This window comes from Channa argus, chromosome 5 (assembly GCF_033026475.1).
Source record: "Channa argus isolate prfri chromosome 5, Channa argus male v1.0, whole genome shotgun sequence".
Taxonomy (NCBI): Eukaryota; Metazoa; Chordata; class Actinopteri; order Anabantiformes; family Channidae; genus Channa; species Channa argus.
In genome coordinates, this window is record NC_090201.1 from 6,267,861 (window position 1) to 6,285,970 (window position 18,110).

At 39.3% G+C, this 18,110-nt stretch overlaps 1 protein-coding gene across 6 annotated transcripts in view; it reads left to right on the forward strand.

Moving 5' to 3' along the window:
- The window catches only part of frmd4ba (FERM domain containing 4Ba), a 40,009-nt gene that overhangs the window by 8,914 nt on the left and 12,985 nt on the right, over nucleotides 1-18,110 (forward strand). For 2 of the 6 annotated variants that reach the window (XM_067503570.1, XM_067503569.1), the window contains exons 1-11: nucleotides 5,182-5,479; nucleotides 9,599-9,664; nucleotides 9,836-9,930; nucleotides 10,114-10,206; nucleotides 10,510-10,594; nucleotides 11,820-11,876; nucleotides 12,253-12,275; nucleotides 15,995-16,078; nucleotides 16,885-16,950; nucleotides 17,368-17,425; nucleotides 17,972-18,058. In XM_067503570.1, the coding sequence (XP_067359671.1) occupies nucleotides 5,318-5,479; nucleotides 9,599-9,664; nucleotides 9,836-9,930; nucleotides 10,114-10,206; nucleotides 10,510-10,594; nucleotides 11,820-11,876; nucleotides 12,253-12,275; nucleotides 15,995-16,078; nucleotides 16,885-16,950; nucleotides 17,368-17,425; nucleotides 17,972-18,058 (876 nt within the window). In that variant the 5' untranslated portion in view covers nucleotides 5,182-5,317. Of the gene's footprint in view, nucleotides 1-5,180; nucleotides 5,480-9,598; nucleotides 9,665-9,835; nucleotides 9,931-10,113; nucleotides 10,207-10,509; nucleotides 10,595-11,819; nucleotides 11,877-12,252; nucleotides 12,276-15,994; nucleotides 16,079-16,884; nucleotides 16,951-17,367; nucleotides 17,426-17,971; nucleotides 18,059-18,110 lie in introns of those variants that run through there. The other 4 variants (XM_067503568.1, XM_067503571.1, XM_067503573.1 and 1 more) reach the window with 4 other exon arrangements.

Consider the following 18,110-nt stretch of genomic DNA (forward strand, 5'->3'; position numbering starts at 1 on the left):
TTAGCGGTACAATTTTATGCACCTCGGAAACCACAGTATTTTTTAAATTATTCGGTTTTTCCTTTCCTTGCAATAATTTCACCCTCTCTACTGCCTCAAGGCTCATTACAGCCCCTCCCCCCTCCTCTGTTTCATCTGTCTTGCTTTCTCTTTGTTTCGTTTGGGTGCCTGTGGAGATGTCCACAGTGGCCATTCATTTTTCCCATCACTTAGCTATAATATTGAAAACTAATGACACAGGCTCTTTATGCTGCTTCTAAGAAATGTCCGGGCAAATCTGTGCAAGCCAGAGTCCCTCAGGGCAAGATGTTGTCACAGCAGACAGTGTTCGGGCTGCTGAGTGACAGTGCACCCTCTGCCCCCCACATGCTTCCCCTACTCTGACCTCCTCCTCTTCATAGCATCTGGGTTATGCACACATGGTGTGTTGTGGCCCGTGGCCTTCAGCGGGCCCCTGAGGACTGTCCCGCACGCCAAAGGGAGCTGGTCCCAAATAACCAAATGCAACCAACAAGCCAATAGCTGGTGGCGGCTAAAGCACAGTTTTTCTATAGCCTGCCTGGCCACACAAAGCCTGGTTTGACTGTACTGCCTAAACACACACGAAGACCTTGTCTTACTTTCTATTCATATTCCAAACGATCTTGATGGTGTTAATTGGCTGTAATTAAGTCGTCTTGCATTTCTTTATTTATTTTTTTTTGTAAACAGATGTAGTTATCATTTCAGTCAAGACGGATAACGGCAACCTCAGCTAATGACACACTTGTCAAATGTGACGGCCTCAGCATTGGCTGCTTTTGTTTTGTTTTTTACGACTGGAAATAAAAACCAAGCCAGAGTCAAAAACTGAAACAATAGAAAAATTGCATATTTTATTTTAAGATACTCAAGAGTAACAACGACCTTATTTAATATTTTACAGACTTCATCTATTCCAGTATGACGCATGATTACAAATCGTCCTCCTATTGAGTATCACGATTTCCGACAGCTGTGTCCACCTGCTCCATTTCTAATTTTTAAGCCAGTCAGGAAGCTTGGTAGGGTTCTGTGACTGTGAGGCAAGGACATTATAAGTTACTAACTGTCCTGCATTTGTGTGCGTGCATATGTGTGTGTGTTTGTGTGTGTGTGTGTGTGCACAGAATGTCTTCCATTCTTCGTGTCAGCTGCAGTCTCAGTATGAGGCATAGCTTGTCAGGTGTAGGCTCTGGTGGATGACAGCTGCTTGCCTCCCCTGCTCAGGGTCTGTTATGTTCACTCAGAGGCCTTTCCCTTCTAGACAATTAATCTACCACTTAGTGTACATGGTAATTGCCATCCCATGTTGAAATAAGCCTGGGGAAAGTGAAGTGAGATGATCTTGGCAGCCTGGCTGCCCCTGCCCTGCCCTACCTTGTATTCTCAACAGATTCAGGCCTATTAACACTGAACTTCTGGGACTGAAGAGGAAAAAAAAGGGCTAAATTGTAACAGCCTGCTTGCCCGTATTCTTATTAAACTTTCAATCCAGGCATCAAGTGAAATGAGGCATTTATATTAGGAGAAAGGGTTTGACATTGGCACAAAGGTAATTGGGAATCCTTCCAGGCAGCATAATTTACCACACAGTTTCCAGCACTTTATGTTTTTTTCCTCTTTTTGTCTCCAAGGATTGTGTAGCTTTCCCCATCTGCTGGCTATAAATGGGCATTGCATCGTGAACATTAAACATGTCAGCCACCGCTGCATTTCCACAACAACTGATTGTACTCTGCCTGAGGGAGAACGTATAACAAAAGCTTGAAAGAATGAGGCTTTAAGTGAGCAGAGTCTTGTGTGCAACGCATGACTTGTTGAGAGAAATGGAGTGGCACTAGAGTGACATCAGAGAGGGTAACGGGCCACGGCGTGAGGTCATGGTACCAGGCTGGTGAAAGGGAGAAGGGCGGTTTGGTAATGGATTAGGTAAACATATCAACTTATATCACCTTACACATTAGCCATTTTGTATGCATGCTTTTAAATAAAACTAAAAAAAGTTGATTTGGCTTAAGAACTGAGAACATGAGAGTTAGTAGTTTAATGTCATCCAGGAGACACAGAACCCTCATTTTCAATTTTAAAGCTGCTTTTATCAGTATTTTACCTTAACAATGGTTTGACTTGTTGAACACTTTCTACTCAAACCCGCAGATACAATCATTTTTCAATCACCTTCAAGCTAATTATTTTAGGTTTACAGCACACAGCTGATGTGGTTCTTTCCCATCTCGCCCATCAGCATCATTTCCAAACACAGCAGGCAGAGGATTTTAGAGCAGAAGCACTAATAAACCCATTGTCACGCCATGCATGCTCAATACCAGACAGCCAAAGTTGGCCAATCTAGTCAGTGAACATCGAGGAACATTTACTAAAGAGGCGGATATTAGCTGGGACTGAAAGGAAATTGAATATGGAGTTGTGTATTTGCCTCGTGAAATACTTTAAATGTTTGAAATGAATGCTAATGTTGTGTCTGCTGGATGTAAGCAACAGTTGCTGACATGGTAACAGTAGTGATCATATAGGGTGATCGGCTCTTATGTTGTGTTTACAGCTTCATTAACAAATCAGTTAATAAGGGTTTAACAAGAATGAATAAAGACAGTTTACAGTGATCTCTGCGAACAGACAACTTGAGGAGCAGATACTCTGCTTATTGTAAGACTCACAAATTTAGCACAGGCAGATAATTCCTACTTTCCCCTGAGATGCCCTCTCTGGGTGTAGCCTCCCACACATTGCTGAGGTTGTTCCCTCTTCCCACAGCTTCACCCCACCAAAACCGTATGGAGTGTGGAAATCAACTGGGGTTATCTTTCGCCTGCAGCTATTCCACTGTGTGTGTGTTTGTGTGTGTGTGTGTGTGTGTGTGTGTACACGTGTTTGTTTTCATAGTAAGTTTCCAGGTGTGTTGTTTTGGTACCTGCATACTCTTGCATTGGAAATAGTCTCTACTGATTATACTGAATAGACATTTTAAGGAATTTAATTTATGTTGTAGACCTAAAATGTTTAAGTGACTGAGCTGAACTGATCCTTTATTTTGGACCGACAAGAATGATGATTTGTTGCAATTTGTTTAATATATGGACACCTGTATCTATATTATTCTTAGACAAACTATTTCATTTGAAATAAATATAAAGTTGGCATATTTACACCCTGAGAAATATGTACTTCATACGCATTGTATGTAGTAATATTATTTAAATGAAAGCTTGCTGCTGTCCCTTACACGTGGCAGGCATGTGCGTGATCACCAGCGGCTTATGTCCACCATATGTTTGGCTCACCTGCTGTCACTCAGCACAGCTGTGGCTTTGCACGTCTGTTCATGTTTATCATGGTTATGGTGCATTTTCACATTAATTATTAATTACTAGTGAGGAATCTTTCCCTCCAGACATATAGATCCATCTGTATCATATTATGGTGGATTACAGTAAAAAAAATCATGAAGCCATTCAGGATCCATTTTCCACTTAAAAAAATATTTTTTCCCACTTAAAATAATATTTTTTTCTTCACGATTTTTTTTACTGTAATCCACCACACAACGCGCTCACTGGCCACTTTATTAGGTTCACCTGGTGCATTCCAATAAAGCAGCTCTGCCATGACTTCGTCTTTCACAATGTCATAATTTTTCAGTTTTTAAGATGAAACTGTCAAAAAGGTGATAATTCTACTCTCTGTTTGTGTCATAGTGGTAGTGGAGTCGTGCAGTGCAGTACCGTAAATGCATAGGCATACTGGATACAAGATACAAGGAAGTACTGTATTGGAGCATATGCTGCGATGTTTTTTAAAAATAGAAAGGTTGCCAGTTTTGGAATGAAGGCATATGATACTCGGTGGAGTGGGATTTCCAGGCTGGTGGCTGACAACTAAATGTGAGTAGAGCATATTGGCTTAATCAGGATACTCATGTATATATATGTGTGGCATAGGCTTAACCTACAGCTGCATGATGGGTGGTAAAATTGTGTTCATTTGATTGTGTAATATAGAGTGAGTGAGCACAATTACAAAGTTGTAAAGCTGGGAATTGGATGTAACTGCACAGCCACACTGGCCTCTTTACAGTAATTATAGTTGATGAGGCAGAAAACATCATAACTCATTTACTTTCCCTGCCAATTTTGTGGGGAAATTATTGCAGAAACATTTCAATAATAGGTCAGCAGCCATAACCTTTGGTCTGTGTATTTCCTCTGTGTTATTACTCTAGATTTACGGGTCACAGTCTGAAATATTTAGGTTGATCGCGTTCAATGAAACAGCAAACTATGTTGACTGTGGACACTTAAGTGCTTGGAAACTTGGGGCACATAACCAAACAGCCGGATATTGTTTCCAGATGAACCGCAGCACGTCAATGCTCTTCCACCTCTCCTGCTCTTCAGTATTGCTTTTTTTAATATTCTCCGGGTTGTTTATCTCAGTCAGGTGCACGGCCTGTATGCGACATTTGCTTATTAGTTGCAGCTGTCCAAAGGAAGATGTCTGGTAGTGAGTCACAACCGCCTTTACGTTGACATTTAAAATCATAGCCTTTTTAACTGGTATTTCCACGCTCTTTTTCACTTTTAGTTTTGCCCCGTCAGTCCTGCCATCCTCTCTGATTCAAACAGAACCAGTGTCTGTGTGCGTGTGTTGCTGTTGAATAGCCTCAGGAAATTGCTCCAACATCCCAGACAAAGTGTCAAGCCATTCCAACACCCTTTGTCAGACAATGAAACTGAAAGACATGCTGAAATTAAACAATAAAATACATATTGCCTAAATGAAATGGGGTGTATTTTGGTGTAACTTCATTGTGAGGTCACAAATAAAAATCAGCAAAACAAAACAGTCTCACCACTCCTGTTGGCCCCACAAAAAACGTTTTAACTTAAAAGATTGAGCGGTCAGACAGAGTTTGTATAATGTGTTTGTGTACAAGTATGTTTATGTGGAGGGGAGATGGAGCCTCTGCAGCAGGGGCCTTGTGGTTCTCTCCTGCCCTCCCTTGGACTCTGAGGCAGTGTTTTGGAGCAGGGCCCAGAACCGAGCCTGAGGCACATTGCTCTGCTCCAGCCTCTCCAGAGCACCGACTCTCACTGACATTACATCAGCTGGAGAGACATAGTAGCCTCTGTGTTTGTGTGCTGGAGTGTACATGCTCCATGCAGCTTGTTGCTCCGAAGCAAAATAAATTCGCCTGCAGATCATCTCTTATACTAAAACCACGAGGTGTCATCAGTGGGAGTAGAAACTGCCTATCTGGAAGAAAAGGCAGCTAACCATGGCTGTGCGTATCATACATGGAATGGAAGACCTGGTGGCATCAAGCAGCCAGCTCATCTGGAGCCTGACACATCAAACCCTGAGGAGGTGGTACAATCGTGGGCTGATGCCATGCAGACGCTTCATAGAAGCCTGGTTCGGGATTAGAAAATGCTACCAGGTATGACAGCTCCTTGAGAAATGGCAGCAATAAACTATTCCTGTTACAGGAACTTTACTCTTTACTCAACTTTAGTCTGAGTGAAGTGAGGCAGTACTTTTTCTCATCTAGCTCATTAGTGTATGCATGTGTTTATTTGTGTAAATGTGAAGAGGCACAGACTGCCTCTGGGTGAGTCACAAAGCCTGATTTTTTATTTAAATTTAACAAGGGTCTCTCTCCCGTCACACATGGCAACCATTAGGAAGCAGCATGACCAGCCTTTTGATCTCACTGTCTGGGCAAAAGGAGAACTTTGAAATGTAATGTTGCTGGAACACCTTAATGCTGCCTGTGTGGTAAACTCCCCATTTATTAGAAGCCCTCTGTGTAAACCTGAAAGTGATAGGGTTCCTCTTTTCCCTTTTCCCAGCATACTGTCATATGAAAGTGTGTTTTGAGTCATGAGTTAGAATTTTCATCATCCTGTATCAGGACGTTTCGTACAGCAGCTGCGTCACCTACCAGGCACTTTTGCAGTTTTTTTTTGCAGTTCCTAAATTAATTAAAATACATTTTAATTTCTCTTGAAATTATTCTAAACAGTTGTTCTAGCTGAACAGCATTAAATATCATATTGATGATATTTTTGATATTTTAAAATAAGTGGATGCAAACTTATGAACCCAATTGTGTTTTATTAGTTGCTAACACTGTATCTTATTGTTACTAAACCTAGTTTGTGGTGTTCTGGAATAAATAAATGCAGCTCAGCCTGAACATGTCAGCAGCTGAAGGTTTTGTGAAAAGCCCATAACGATAGGGCTACAGGGGGATGACCTCCCGGACACAGTTGTGACCTTGTCTTTTTATCGTCAGAGACCTTACCCTCATCTTTGGTCTTCTCTTTAGCTGGACTGAGGACTCTGATCTCTGCCTGTAAAACAGTGATAAAATTGTGCTACAATTTACTTGTGTGAACGAAGTACATCCAACTGAATTTATATCAGTAATAATCCACATATAGGATACACCTTTTATTGGGGGTGTTTTTTCCTTATGTATATTAAGTTAAAGTATCAATGGAGAAGTATTCACATGTTAACTTTTTTTAAGCGAAGCTCTCACTTACCAGTTAGAGAATTTCAACTATTTCTGCTCAGTTTGTAACTTTTTTTGTGGCAATCTCATCTTTTACGATTTTATCAAGCCGGTGCCTGAAGTGCTGGGCAGGGTGTGGTGTGGTGTGATGGAGCAGAGCATTGGACTGCAAAGCAGGATGACAGAGGGCTGGATGGAGCTGAGCGAAGTGGCCCTCATGTCTCATATTTACGCTAGCAGTAGCTGACACTACTTGCATTTTCCAGCTTTAACGAAAGAGCCTTCATTTCATTTTTTCATGTTTCATCTCACTTCCCTACAACAGTTAAGCATTGATAGATAGACTGGATTGTTCCCTCAGCAGTCATACCAGTTAATGAAAGGGATTTTGAATCAGAAAATGTAACAATCACAGTGATATTTTATGTAACCAGACTGTAACTAAACCCTGTGATTGTCACCGTCAGATCTTTATTTTGCCTATTTTGTGAGTGAGATTCCTGCCTTGTCTGGTCCAACAAGACATTGCGCTCACAAAGGTTCCTGCTGTGCTGTTCACATCATACTTGGGCTCACAGTAAAATGGGTGTGAATGGCATTGAAATTTGGTGCCTCGGAGTAAAAGTTAGCATAATAAAAAGTGATCGTGACTACAAATGAAATCCTATAGTTGACAAATATAGCTGTGACCACAGACCTGTAAATCTCACAGTGGTTTAAGGTCTGGAAAAAACAACAAAATGGGAAAGTATGTTTAACTATAAAAGTGAAATGACAATTCTGTTGTGGTGCCGAGAACAATATGTCCTGGTCGCCACGAGGCATTTTTACCCTGTGGTTACAATGGACGTCAATATAACCGTCAGTTTCCACCACAGACGGCCAAGCAGTTGGATGCCACATGTTTTCTATGTCGAGTGACTGAAGTCACAGAAATGAAGGGTGTCCTGGATGAATTCCTGGGCAGCAAAGTGTGAAGACTTGCTTTAGGTCAGTTTGTCCTAGTGTTAATGAGACAAAACAATAGTAAGATCCTGCTCTTATTACTGCTATCTGAACAATGTAGACTCACATAATGGTGAGCAAGCACGAGGAAGGTTCTTTATGTGACTTTGCACAAATTTCCAAAAAGGGACCAATTTAATGCATTAACGTCATTCTGCGTCAAGCTGTGATTTATTTGTCAAACCTTTCTGGTTTTGTTTCTTTGAAAATGAAACAAAAAATGTTTTGGTTCTTTTTTTGCCTTCCTTTTAAGGTCAGTCATAGTTTCCATTAATCATTTCCATTCATCAGTTTTTATGAAAACAAAACCTAATGAAAATGCTGGGAATTTAAACACACTTCTTTTTGCCACAGTGATGTTGCAGGTAATTATGCTACTGTTAGAACTATAGCACCACTATTAGGACTATACCTATCTGGGATATGAAAGGAAATTTAATGACATCATGTGAAATTACATAAGGGTACAGTAGAGTTATAAATAGGCTTTGGCTTCAGCCTTCTCTCTTTTGGTCTTACTGGAGAAGACATCAATCATCACACACTTAGAGCCCAACTGTAAATTGTACAAAGAGGCTTTGATGTGTATGATGAATATTCATCTAATTATAAAACTACCCAAAAGATGGTGCTCAATTAGAAGTTAGTGAGCATTGAAGAGCTTATACATTTCTAGGTGTAAAACTGAAGCCATAATTGAAAAAGTTAAATGAAAAGAGAAAAAAGATAAGACCAAAAGTAGCAAAGAATGAGAAAAGAGTTTAAAGGAGGTACAAATAAAAGAAAAAGAAAACAGCTAAAATTGAAACAAATGAAGAAGACAACAAGTTACAAAAAAAGTTGACAGTATATAACAATAAAGATGAAAAGAAGTTTACATTAAGGTTACATTAAGAAAAATATTAGGTTAAAACTATGGAGAATCATTTAGACGGAGTTTTGATCCATTTACTGATGCTTTTACTTTGAAAATCTGGCATGTTCACCACATTTTGGTAACATCCTCCCGCTAACGTGCTTTTATTTTGAAACCGCATAATGTTTTAAAACCTTTCCCTTGAGGTCCTAAGTCAGTGGACTCCTAATTTGAAAATAAGCCTCTTATAGAGAGGTGTGTTTGAGAGAGATGGAGAGAGAGGGGGGGGAGAGACAAAGCCTTGCTAGCAGTTCCCCCTATTTCCAGTCTTTGAGCAAAGCTCCTCAATATAAGATAAATGAGAGGTGGTAATCTTCTCATCTAAGTCTCTGTGAAATAGCAAGCAACCATATTTCCCCAGATGTTAAACTATTCCTTTAACCAAGATGGCTACTTAACATTTTGTCAATAATATACCCTAAAAATAGTTTTATTCCAATTTATATTACATATAATTTCCTACATTACTTATAATAATAATGGATTGGGATTAAGCCACACAAATAGCCCTTTAGTATATTATATAGACACAATGTCGTTCGAACAAAACAGTTTAAACTATCAGGATATAAAGCCGAATTTGGCAACGGTTCATCACAATGAAATATGACTATTATTCATCACCACATAATATTTCTACCTTGTTCTGTCCTGACAGAAAATTGTGCTGACTGCAGGAAAGTGAGTCTTAAAACTATTCTTTAAAAACAATAGAGTAGGAATTCAATTAAACTATGCAGAACAACTTCATTGTCTTTTTTACAATTAATTTTTTTTAAGCGGTGTGAGATGTTGATGCTTCAGGGTTTTTCATTAGATCGAAATTAATGGCAAGAGAATATAAGGGTTTTAAAAGACAATGATAGTGAATGTAGGACTCTATAGAAAATGAACAAAATGAGAATCATGACCTTATGATAACTGTGATCTCTTAGAGTGTGTGTCCCATATGGACACTTGCCTGTAATTCTCAGTGTCTCAATGTCATGTTTGACAAAGATGACACTGAGGCGTGTCAATGCAGAGCTCACAAAAGTGAAATAGAGATTTTATGTAAAGGATAATGGATAAACAGCCCTGGTTTAATATCATGTGTCATGTTATCTTTTTCCCTCTAGATGACAGAAGGTCGCCTGTGCCACGTTCACCTCCTTGATGGCAGGAATCTGGAGCTGCTGGTTCAGGTAGTTTCTGTTCTGTAGCTGTTCATTTGTTTCTCAGAGGCATGTTTCATGGATCAGATACTGAATTATCTCACATGTACTATTTAGTTTTTATTGTTATTAGAAAATTTGTATTGTGTTTAAAGTCTATACTTTGTATTTGCAAGTAAAATATCTATCTCACTTCTCCAGCCCAGACTTTTGTCCCGCGAGCTGTTGGATTTGGTGGCCTCACATTTTAATCTGAAGGAGAAAGAATACTTTGGATTGTGCTTCATAGATGACACGTAAGAACATTCCCTAATGTGCAAAGAACAAAGGAAGGAGAATGATGAATATGTTTTATTTTAATCTGATAGGTTCATTTAGAACCAACAGGATTACAGAGTTGTAAGAGAGAAGAGAAAATATAAGAAAAAGTTAAACTATCTGAATTCCAACCAATGATTTGTTCCTTTATTCCTGCTCAGTGGTCAGAATAACTGGCTCCAGCTGGACCGTAAAGTCCTTGACCATGACTTCTCCAAGACTTCAGGGCCTTTGGAACTCAAGTTTTTAGTAAGGTAAGTGTTGTCAATGCATATGCTTGCCAGTGTGGAAAACTTGAGTTGAGTGTGAATAACAGACATCTGTTGCAGAGGAAGTTATTGCGATTGATTTAGCTCTGAATGGTGTAATGTGTGTCCTAACCAGCAGATGGTAGCAAAGGAGCAAAGATTAAGTCCTGCTATGTGACTGAGGAACAAAATTACTAGTCTGTTTTTACTATGATTAAGTCTGTGGATAAGGCTGAATGAAACACTGGCAAAATGCTGTGACACCCTGTTATAAATGAAGCATGTTAACCCGAGATAACCTCTTCACAGGTTTTATATCGAGAAGATCACCCTTTTGAAAGAGAACACAACCGTGGAGCTGTTTTTTCTGAATGCTAAATCATTGGTGTTTAATGTAAGTGTTGTAAAGCAATTTATCTCTGTTTAACGTTCTAATATTTTTGTGTTTTGTAACCAAATTGGCCCTTCCTCCAGTTCAAAGTCATAGCACACTATAGCTGATAGCTTTATGAAATGATGCCTTATCCAAACACTGTGTGGTTAACAGACTACCATAGACTGATAAACATGACCAATGTGTAGTACAGTACATTTTACATTTGCATTTAGTGATCTGGCCGACACTTTTATTCAAAGCGACTTACAAGTGAGCAAAAACAAATGTAGGTCATTGAAAAAACATTGAAGTACAGTAATTGTTAGACAGATATACAGATAATATATATAAACTCATAGCTTGGCTTCCTCAGCACCGACTATATGCAATGTTAGACTTGCCCAATAAAACACATAGCACATCTTCATTGTTTAAAAAAAATCTAATTTAATTTCTTACAATTTCTTACAATTCTTTATTTCCATAGATTTACATGAACCTGCTCTGACCATGTTTCATCTGTTGATATTTCTTTAGGCTAAAATGTTGTTGTGCGTGTAAAAAAAAAAGTATTTTTTTCAATATATGTTCTTGATTCAGGTAAAATGTTTCTCTCAAACAGGAGGCACCCAAAGTTTGGTCGAGCAATTCTGTAGCACTTAGTCCGTTTATTCATTCATTCACTCACCACAAAATGTAGATTTAGCAGAACCAGAACCATTTCTTCACCGATCAATTTGAAAACACAAGCCAAAATAAAGTTGCCTTAAGTCTGACAAATTGCTTGTTAACGGGGGGGACACAGAAGCAAACGAGGGGCAAGTGAACGCAACATGTGATCAAGCAGTTTTTTTTTCGCGGGGAGCGCACATTGGTCACCACGGAAGACTGGGACTGTTGAACCTGCTTACGGACCGTACCACTTCGCGAAGGGGGCTGCAGTTTCAGAGAGGACAATTAGTTGGGCTGTCTCTGCACCACTTTTTTTTTTTTTTAACGAAATACAAAATGTCACAACAACACATGCGCTGGAAACAGTACTACACGCACTTCTTACAGTTGTAAACACGGTGTCTTCTCTGGGACAGTGGTTCGGTCGGTAACGGTGGGACCGAGGTACGGGACGGAAGGATTTTTTTTCTTAAGTCAAGTGTTTCGGATAGGATGCACTGTGTGTGCGCATATTTTTGAAACCTGCCCATTGTAGTTATTTCTATTTTTTGTTTTTTCTTTTTTACAACAGGAGACTATCGAAGTGGAAAGCGAAAATGTTTTCAAGCTAGCCGCATTCGCATTGCAGGTAAGAGTTTGTCGCAGGCTTTCTACACTGAAATTTTGTTCCTCAGCCGAAGTGGAAATGAAGAGGCTCTGCAAACGGATGTTTGTGGAAAAAGCGTCACATTTATTTAGTTCCTTAGTTTTAGTAGCAGCTATTGTTACATTGATTTAACCGTTTATATTAACTTAATGCTGCTGTGACGCGCAAGCGTTAATTTGATGAAATTAATCGTGTTAATGTGTTAATTAGCGTTAATAGTGTAACGTTACAGTTTTGTGTAACGTTGTAGGTTAAGTGCACTTAGCTGATGTTCAGTTTGCATACTGAACATTATAGTGAGGTTTTTTTTTTTTTTTTTTTGCTGCTGGTGCTAACTCTGTTATTGTCTCTTTTCAAGGAATCCAAAGGAGATTACACCAGGTAAGAAGTCAAATTATAATGTAAATCTCATAATGAAGTGACCAAAAGGTCTTTGTTACATAGGTTTTCATTGAAAGCCTCCTTGAGCAACGCAGGCTAAATGAAGGAAAACCTGAAGCTTAGTTACAAAGTTTTTGTCTTTTTTATTTTACATGTGTTTGCATATTTCTGTATTGGTATAGAGAGACGACCATAAACAAATAAACTAGAGTCTGTAGTTAATACAAATTCTGCACAATCAATGAAGTGCTTGTTGCTGTACATTGACAAGGATGCAGAGATTGACTAGACTGTGGTAAGTGCCTAGTGTATAATAATGTATTAGCTCAGGGTTAATGTTTAACGTCACTGGTTCATATTTTACTTTGCGCTAACCCTCCTTATTTAATAATATCTTTCTATTTGCTCTCGTGACATTGAGCTCATTCTTGTTTTGCACATTTGCATATGAAGGCAGATGTAAGATTTTTACAGTTTCAACAAAACGTTTCACTGTGAATTACAGTATTTTCAGCATGTGATGGCTTGATGTCTTAACAAAGGCATATTACAGCCCGTGGGCACTTGCTGCACTTAGACATTGTGTATGCACCTCAGTTGATGGGGAAACTTCCATAATATGTTAGCTAGTAGAGATGATATTTCTTTCACTCTTGACGTGCTGATAAGGTTTATTGTTTTTTTTAGCCGGCTGTAGAAGTGAAGGTCATTGGCTGCCATTAGTAACCATTGCTGTCTGAGTCACTGAGCAGGTTGGACCTGTGTGTTGTCCCTTTGCTTTGCAGTCTATTTTGTGAACACAAAGATTTGTGATCTGTAAGGAATTGTATGTGCACAAGTGAATGGTGATAAATCTAATGCTGAAAATGCAGTCTGACACCATGTCAAACTATTATGTATGTTCTCTTGCAGACAAGGAGAAACAAAGATCAGCTGCAACTTGATACTTGTTAATAAATATTAATTACAGCTTTTGTACAGATTTACGCCTTATTGTTTTGAATTAAAACTTCTTTATTGCCCCAAAGTGTAGTGTGCAGTTTAAACTTTCAGCTCATGTGGGTGTAGGAATCTAGTGTACTTTGACCTATCTGTACAGCACACAATACAAGCACAATAAAAGAAAGCGTGCCAACACTTCTGGTAATATCAGCGTCGATGGGAGTGTTTTCAAATCAAGCAATCTTCCTCTGTATTTGCAGATTTGACTCTTTCCTTACTCGTTTGCATGGCAATTTCTATTTTTCAAGTTGTAAAAGCCATATATAATTTATTTTGTATAATTGTAAAACAATGATGTTATTTCTTTTTTGGGAAGAGTGTATTGAAATTGGTAAAATAAAGTTCTTCTCCTTAAATCTTTCTTGGAACATACCACTGGGAGCAACTTGTCCAGTCGCAGTATTACTTATTCCTGCCAGCAGTGTAATTTATTTCTTCTTCTTTGAGAGACCAGGCCTGGTAAATTCAACTCATAATGCACATATAGCAAATGTGACTCCTCTACACTTATCAGCAAAGGGCCCTGAAGCAGGGAGATTAGCTGTGGAGTTAGGGAGACCTCCTCCTCCTCCAGCCAGCTGACTTAAGAGGGATGAACCAGACCCACTATCCAATGGTAGACAACTTGGCGTCAGAGGACAAAGTGTAGTCATGTTAGTGTGTTGGTGTGGCCTGGTCCCCCGTTGTGTATTAAAGTAATGCACAGGTTTCACATTGTGCTTGTAGTGTATCAGAATTCCCTTTGCTGTGTTAATATTTCATTGGATGTTGTTGTTACCACACTGGTTTACACATTTTTGCTCTTGCTTCTGCAACCTGCTGGTACATTTCACAGCTTAACCCAATAAGTTGCAACTCTTACCTGGGAATAAAGAAATGCGTTGTGGGAAATTTAGGAAGTGACTGAATTGACTGATGTCTTCACTTATGTCCTACAAGAGTTTATTTTCTTGACCATTTGTAATAATCTTTAAAAGTAAGCCTCAGATATTCATCTGGGTTACTGTATGTTAGTAGATAGCTACTTTAAATTAAGTTTAATAAACAAAATGCCAGTTGTGCTCTGATTGTCTCCATATGGACAAGTATTACACCCATAGAATTTTACTTTTATTTGCAGGTGTAGCCTGTAGTTAGTGGTTCATTTATAGCAACAGACTCTCTCATTGTGCTCCCTCCACAGTCACCACGTCTCAGCTCTGTGGAATAGCTGACACATGAGTATTATCACTCATGCACTGAGTAGGCTGTGCTGGGTTGGGCTGCACCGGGTGTAGGAATGGCCCCCATGCTGCAGACTGTGGGGAGATAACAGACATAGTAATGAATTCCAGATTGCTGACAGCGTAGCATGGCTATGGTGTAGATCACCCCGACAACAACAGGCCTCAGCTTCACATAAAATATATGCCATCACATGCAGCGAAGTGCCGTGGCAGCAAAACCCAGTCAACCTAGGAGAGGTAGCTACAGGGAAGGGTGATTCAAGTGCCTCTGCCCGTTTTGTTTAGTAAGCTGCTTCAGATAACTGGATCATTATGGTTTTGTCCTACTATTTTAGCAGCTGCTAAATTCCATTAGGGAATAATTTGCTAATCGAAAGTCAACCTAAGGTCAAATGTGTTTGTCCTAAAATCACTAGACTTTTGATTCTGTTATGGTAGGCTATTGCTTAAGACCTTAGTGGCTCAATTGTCTGGGACATTAAAATAGTATAAATTACAAATGTTTGGACTTACACATTAAGGTTCTGTTTGAGAAGCCTCTGACTATTTTGCAACACGCTTGGACTTTTTAATACAGGCAGAGACTGCCAAGTCCTTGTGAATAGCTTTTGTTTGGGCCTCCAGTGGACTGGCCCACCAAGCCAGAGCCTCTTTTGTCTGTTAGAAACTGTAGACCCAGTGCTCTCTGCTATATGATTTTAGAGCAACTCATAGCTCATTATCATAGACCTTTGCAGTGAAAAATATAACAATTTGTCTGTACAAAATGACATGGCTGATTGTTGAGGATAATACAACACTTGAAGCCACTGTTTAACCTTTGTGGCAGTGTTTGTAAAAGCAAACATTGAGTTTACTTACAGTACATGATAACTTTGAAGTGCATTGTTCCTGAGAGCATATGTACATGAAATAGCGTTAATGCTTTAAAGACTTCTTGCCCTGCTCCTCAAGAAAATTCCTTTTGATTTAAAGTCCTGCATGTGCTTTTATAAATGAAGTCTGGCAAGACATGAGTAAGGATCAAGTTTATTCTTGGCACGCAGTAATACTCTTTAGAGATAAAAAAGAAGAAAATAATATCCTGACACTGCACCTTTTCTAAAGGTTTAAAACATGAATTATTGCTGTCATGCCTTAAGATAGAAATTCAACCCACTCTGTAAAAGCACAAACTCAAGGAGAATATTTTTGTTCGCCTTGTTTGCCTTTGGTTGAGATTCTTGAGGAAACAGTTACCTTTATTTTACTTTTCTATGTGTTGATTTGGAACATTTATTTTTTTGATAAATCAGGATACTATAGAATTATCAATATAGAGATACTAATGTATAGACGTAATCAGATTCAAATAGCGTGTCATCTGGCAGCATTGTGTGTTTGATGCTTTGTTGTCTTTCAAAACTCTAAAGGAGGAAAGACTAACTCTGTTCCTTGTACTGTGAATGAATACATCTACTGTTAAAAAATTGTGTATGATTTTTCTTTTAGTGGTGAGACTGCCAGGTTAGACCTTAAGGAGCTCCCACTTCTGCCCACCAGAGTTTTAAGGGAACATCCATCTCTCAATTACTGGTAAGTTATGTGACCTTTTTAAGTTTTTTTTTTTTAAAACCACAAAATTCAAAACACATCAGTGAGTGGGATGCGGTGGTCAGTTTTTGCAGATAACATGACACTATAAATAATTGTAGTTTGGACAAGGCCACAGCCATACCTGCGTTGTCAAACTGCCAGTAAAACCTTGTTGTACAAAGCAGTAATTTTCTCAGGAAGCAGTTCTGGGCAGTAAGGTGCAAAGAGACCTGTCTGGTACCTGGCAGACTGTTTTGTGTCTGATGGGGCGACTAATTAATGCCTGGGTCGCGATAATTACATTTGCCCATTAGCCCAGAGCGAGCACATGGAGGTGTTTACAGCCACTGGGTGTGAGAAGAGCTGCTGTCTGTCTTTTTAGTCTCCAGTACTGTTTTTGCTCCTCGTTTATCTGTGTCTGCCACAGCCTGTGAAGCAGCATCATTTAGTTTAATGTCCAAATTAAAATTATAGTGTAAGGGAACAGATGTACACATTTCTCTCACTCTCTTTCTCTCTGTCTGTCTCTGTCTGTCTGTATCCGCCAGTTTCTGTCAGTGTAGCCACAGTGAGTTTGCAGTCATGCTGTGCAATTAAAAGGGATGATTACAGTGGGAAGCAAATGGGCTGCATTTGAAAGAGAAGTAGCTGAGAGCCATCAGCTAGCAGGCTAGAATGCATTTTCTGCATGAGCAAACAGAATGTGTGTCAATGCAGGGCCACCCCACCCACCCAAGTCCCTCTGTGGCTGGAACATTTAACACATGATGGATTGTTCATTTAATGTCTTATCTATTCATTTGCAGTGAGGACAAAGTGATTGAACATTACAAGAAACTGAAGGGACTGACCAGAGGACAAGCCGTTGTACAGTAAGTTATAAAATCTTATGCAGTTACTCATTAACCTCATCTGTCTGCACTGTGGTCACTGTTATGAGAGGTAGCTGCCACCATGCCAGAATGTGTCTTTTAGAGTAGGCAGCTGGGCGGCCTTGGGTGGATGTCAATCCTCTGTTGTTTTTCTCCTGTGACTGTAACTCAGAGCAACCCTGGGTCATTTATGCTTGAATGATTTGTGCTCTTGAACTGATCAATAGACACTCTGCCCCTTTGTCATGGCCCCAAAACAAATCGATCAGCTTGCCACTGCAAATGACTATGGCTTGTCAATGACTGTAGTTTAAATCTCTCTCTAAAACCTACTGTCTGTTCTACAGCAACTGCTGGGTGACAGTGATAAAGTGTAAGTGGTTGATTTTATGGTAACCTGTTCCTCTTTCTCTGAAGGTATCTGGGCCTGGTAGAGTCCCTGCCAACATATGGAGTCCATTATTACCAAGTGAAGGTAAAAGCAGTGCCCTTTGCAGTTGAACAAGCTACTGTCAACTTGCTGTTTTTCATTTTTTCCAGTTAAAACTCTAAGAAGTTCACCTTGATGCTTAAATGTCGAGGTCTTTCCTATTTCACATATGTGCTGCACCTAACGTAACACCTCTAACATTTGGGGCTAGACTTTAACAGAATATGACAAACTGGCTTGGGCCAAAATTTTACCTCAAATAAAATAAAAGTAGTATGAATATGAGTTGTGATTCCTCTAATTTTGTTTCCTTGTTCTCACAGCCACACATCTCACAACAATTTATGCCAAACTTTATTTATTAAATCAAGGTGTCTAAGCAGATCAAACAGTTGAGTTAAGTGACTCAGTCAGGGTTTCAGAGATTTTAAGGCCTTTAAATGTTTCTGATCTCTTATTGTGTTGCTAATGCGGTAAGCCTAATGGGGTAATTGCTATGATAATAGGCCTTTTTTCTTTTTTTTTCAAACTCCCACCGATAAAAGCTACCTTTAATGAATGGTGGTGCTATGTATGTGTGCTTTCATGTAGGACAAGCAAGGAATACCGTGGTGGCTGGGAGTCAGCTACAAAGGCATTGGCCAGTACGATTTGCAGGATAAGCTGAAACCACGGAAGGTAGGTTGAATCAGTATATTTTCTGAAGCACTTTTCGCATTTTTGTTTAGGT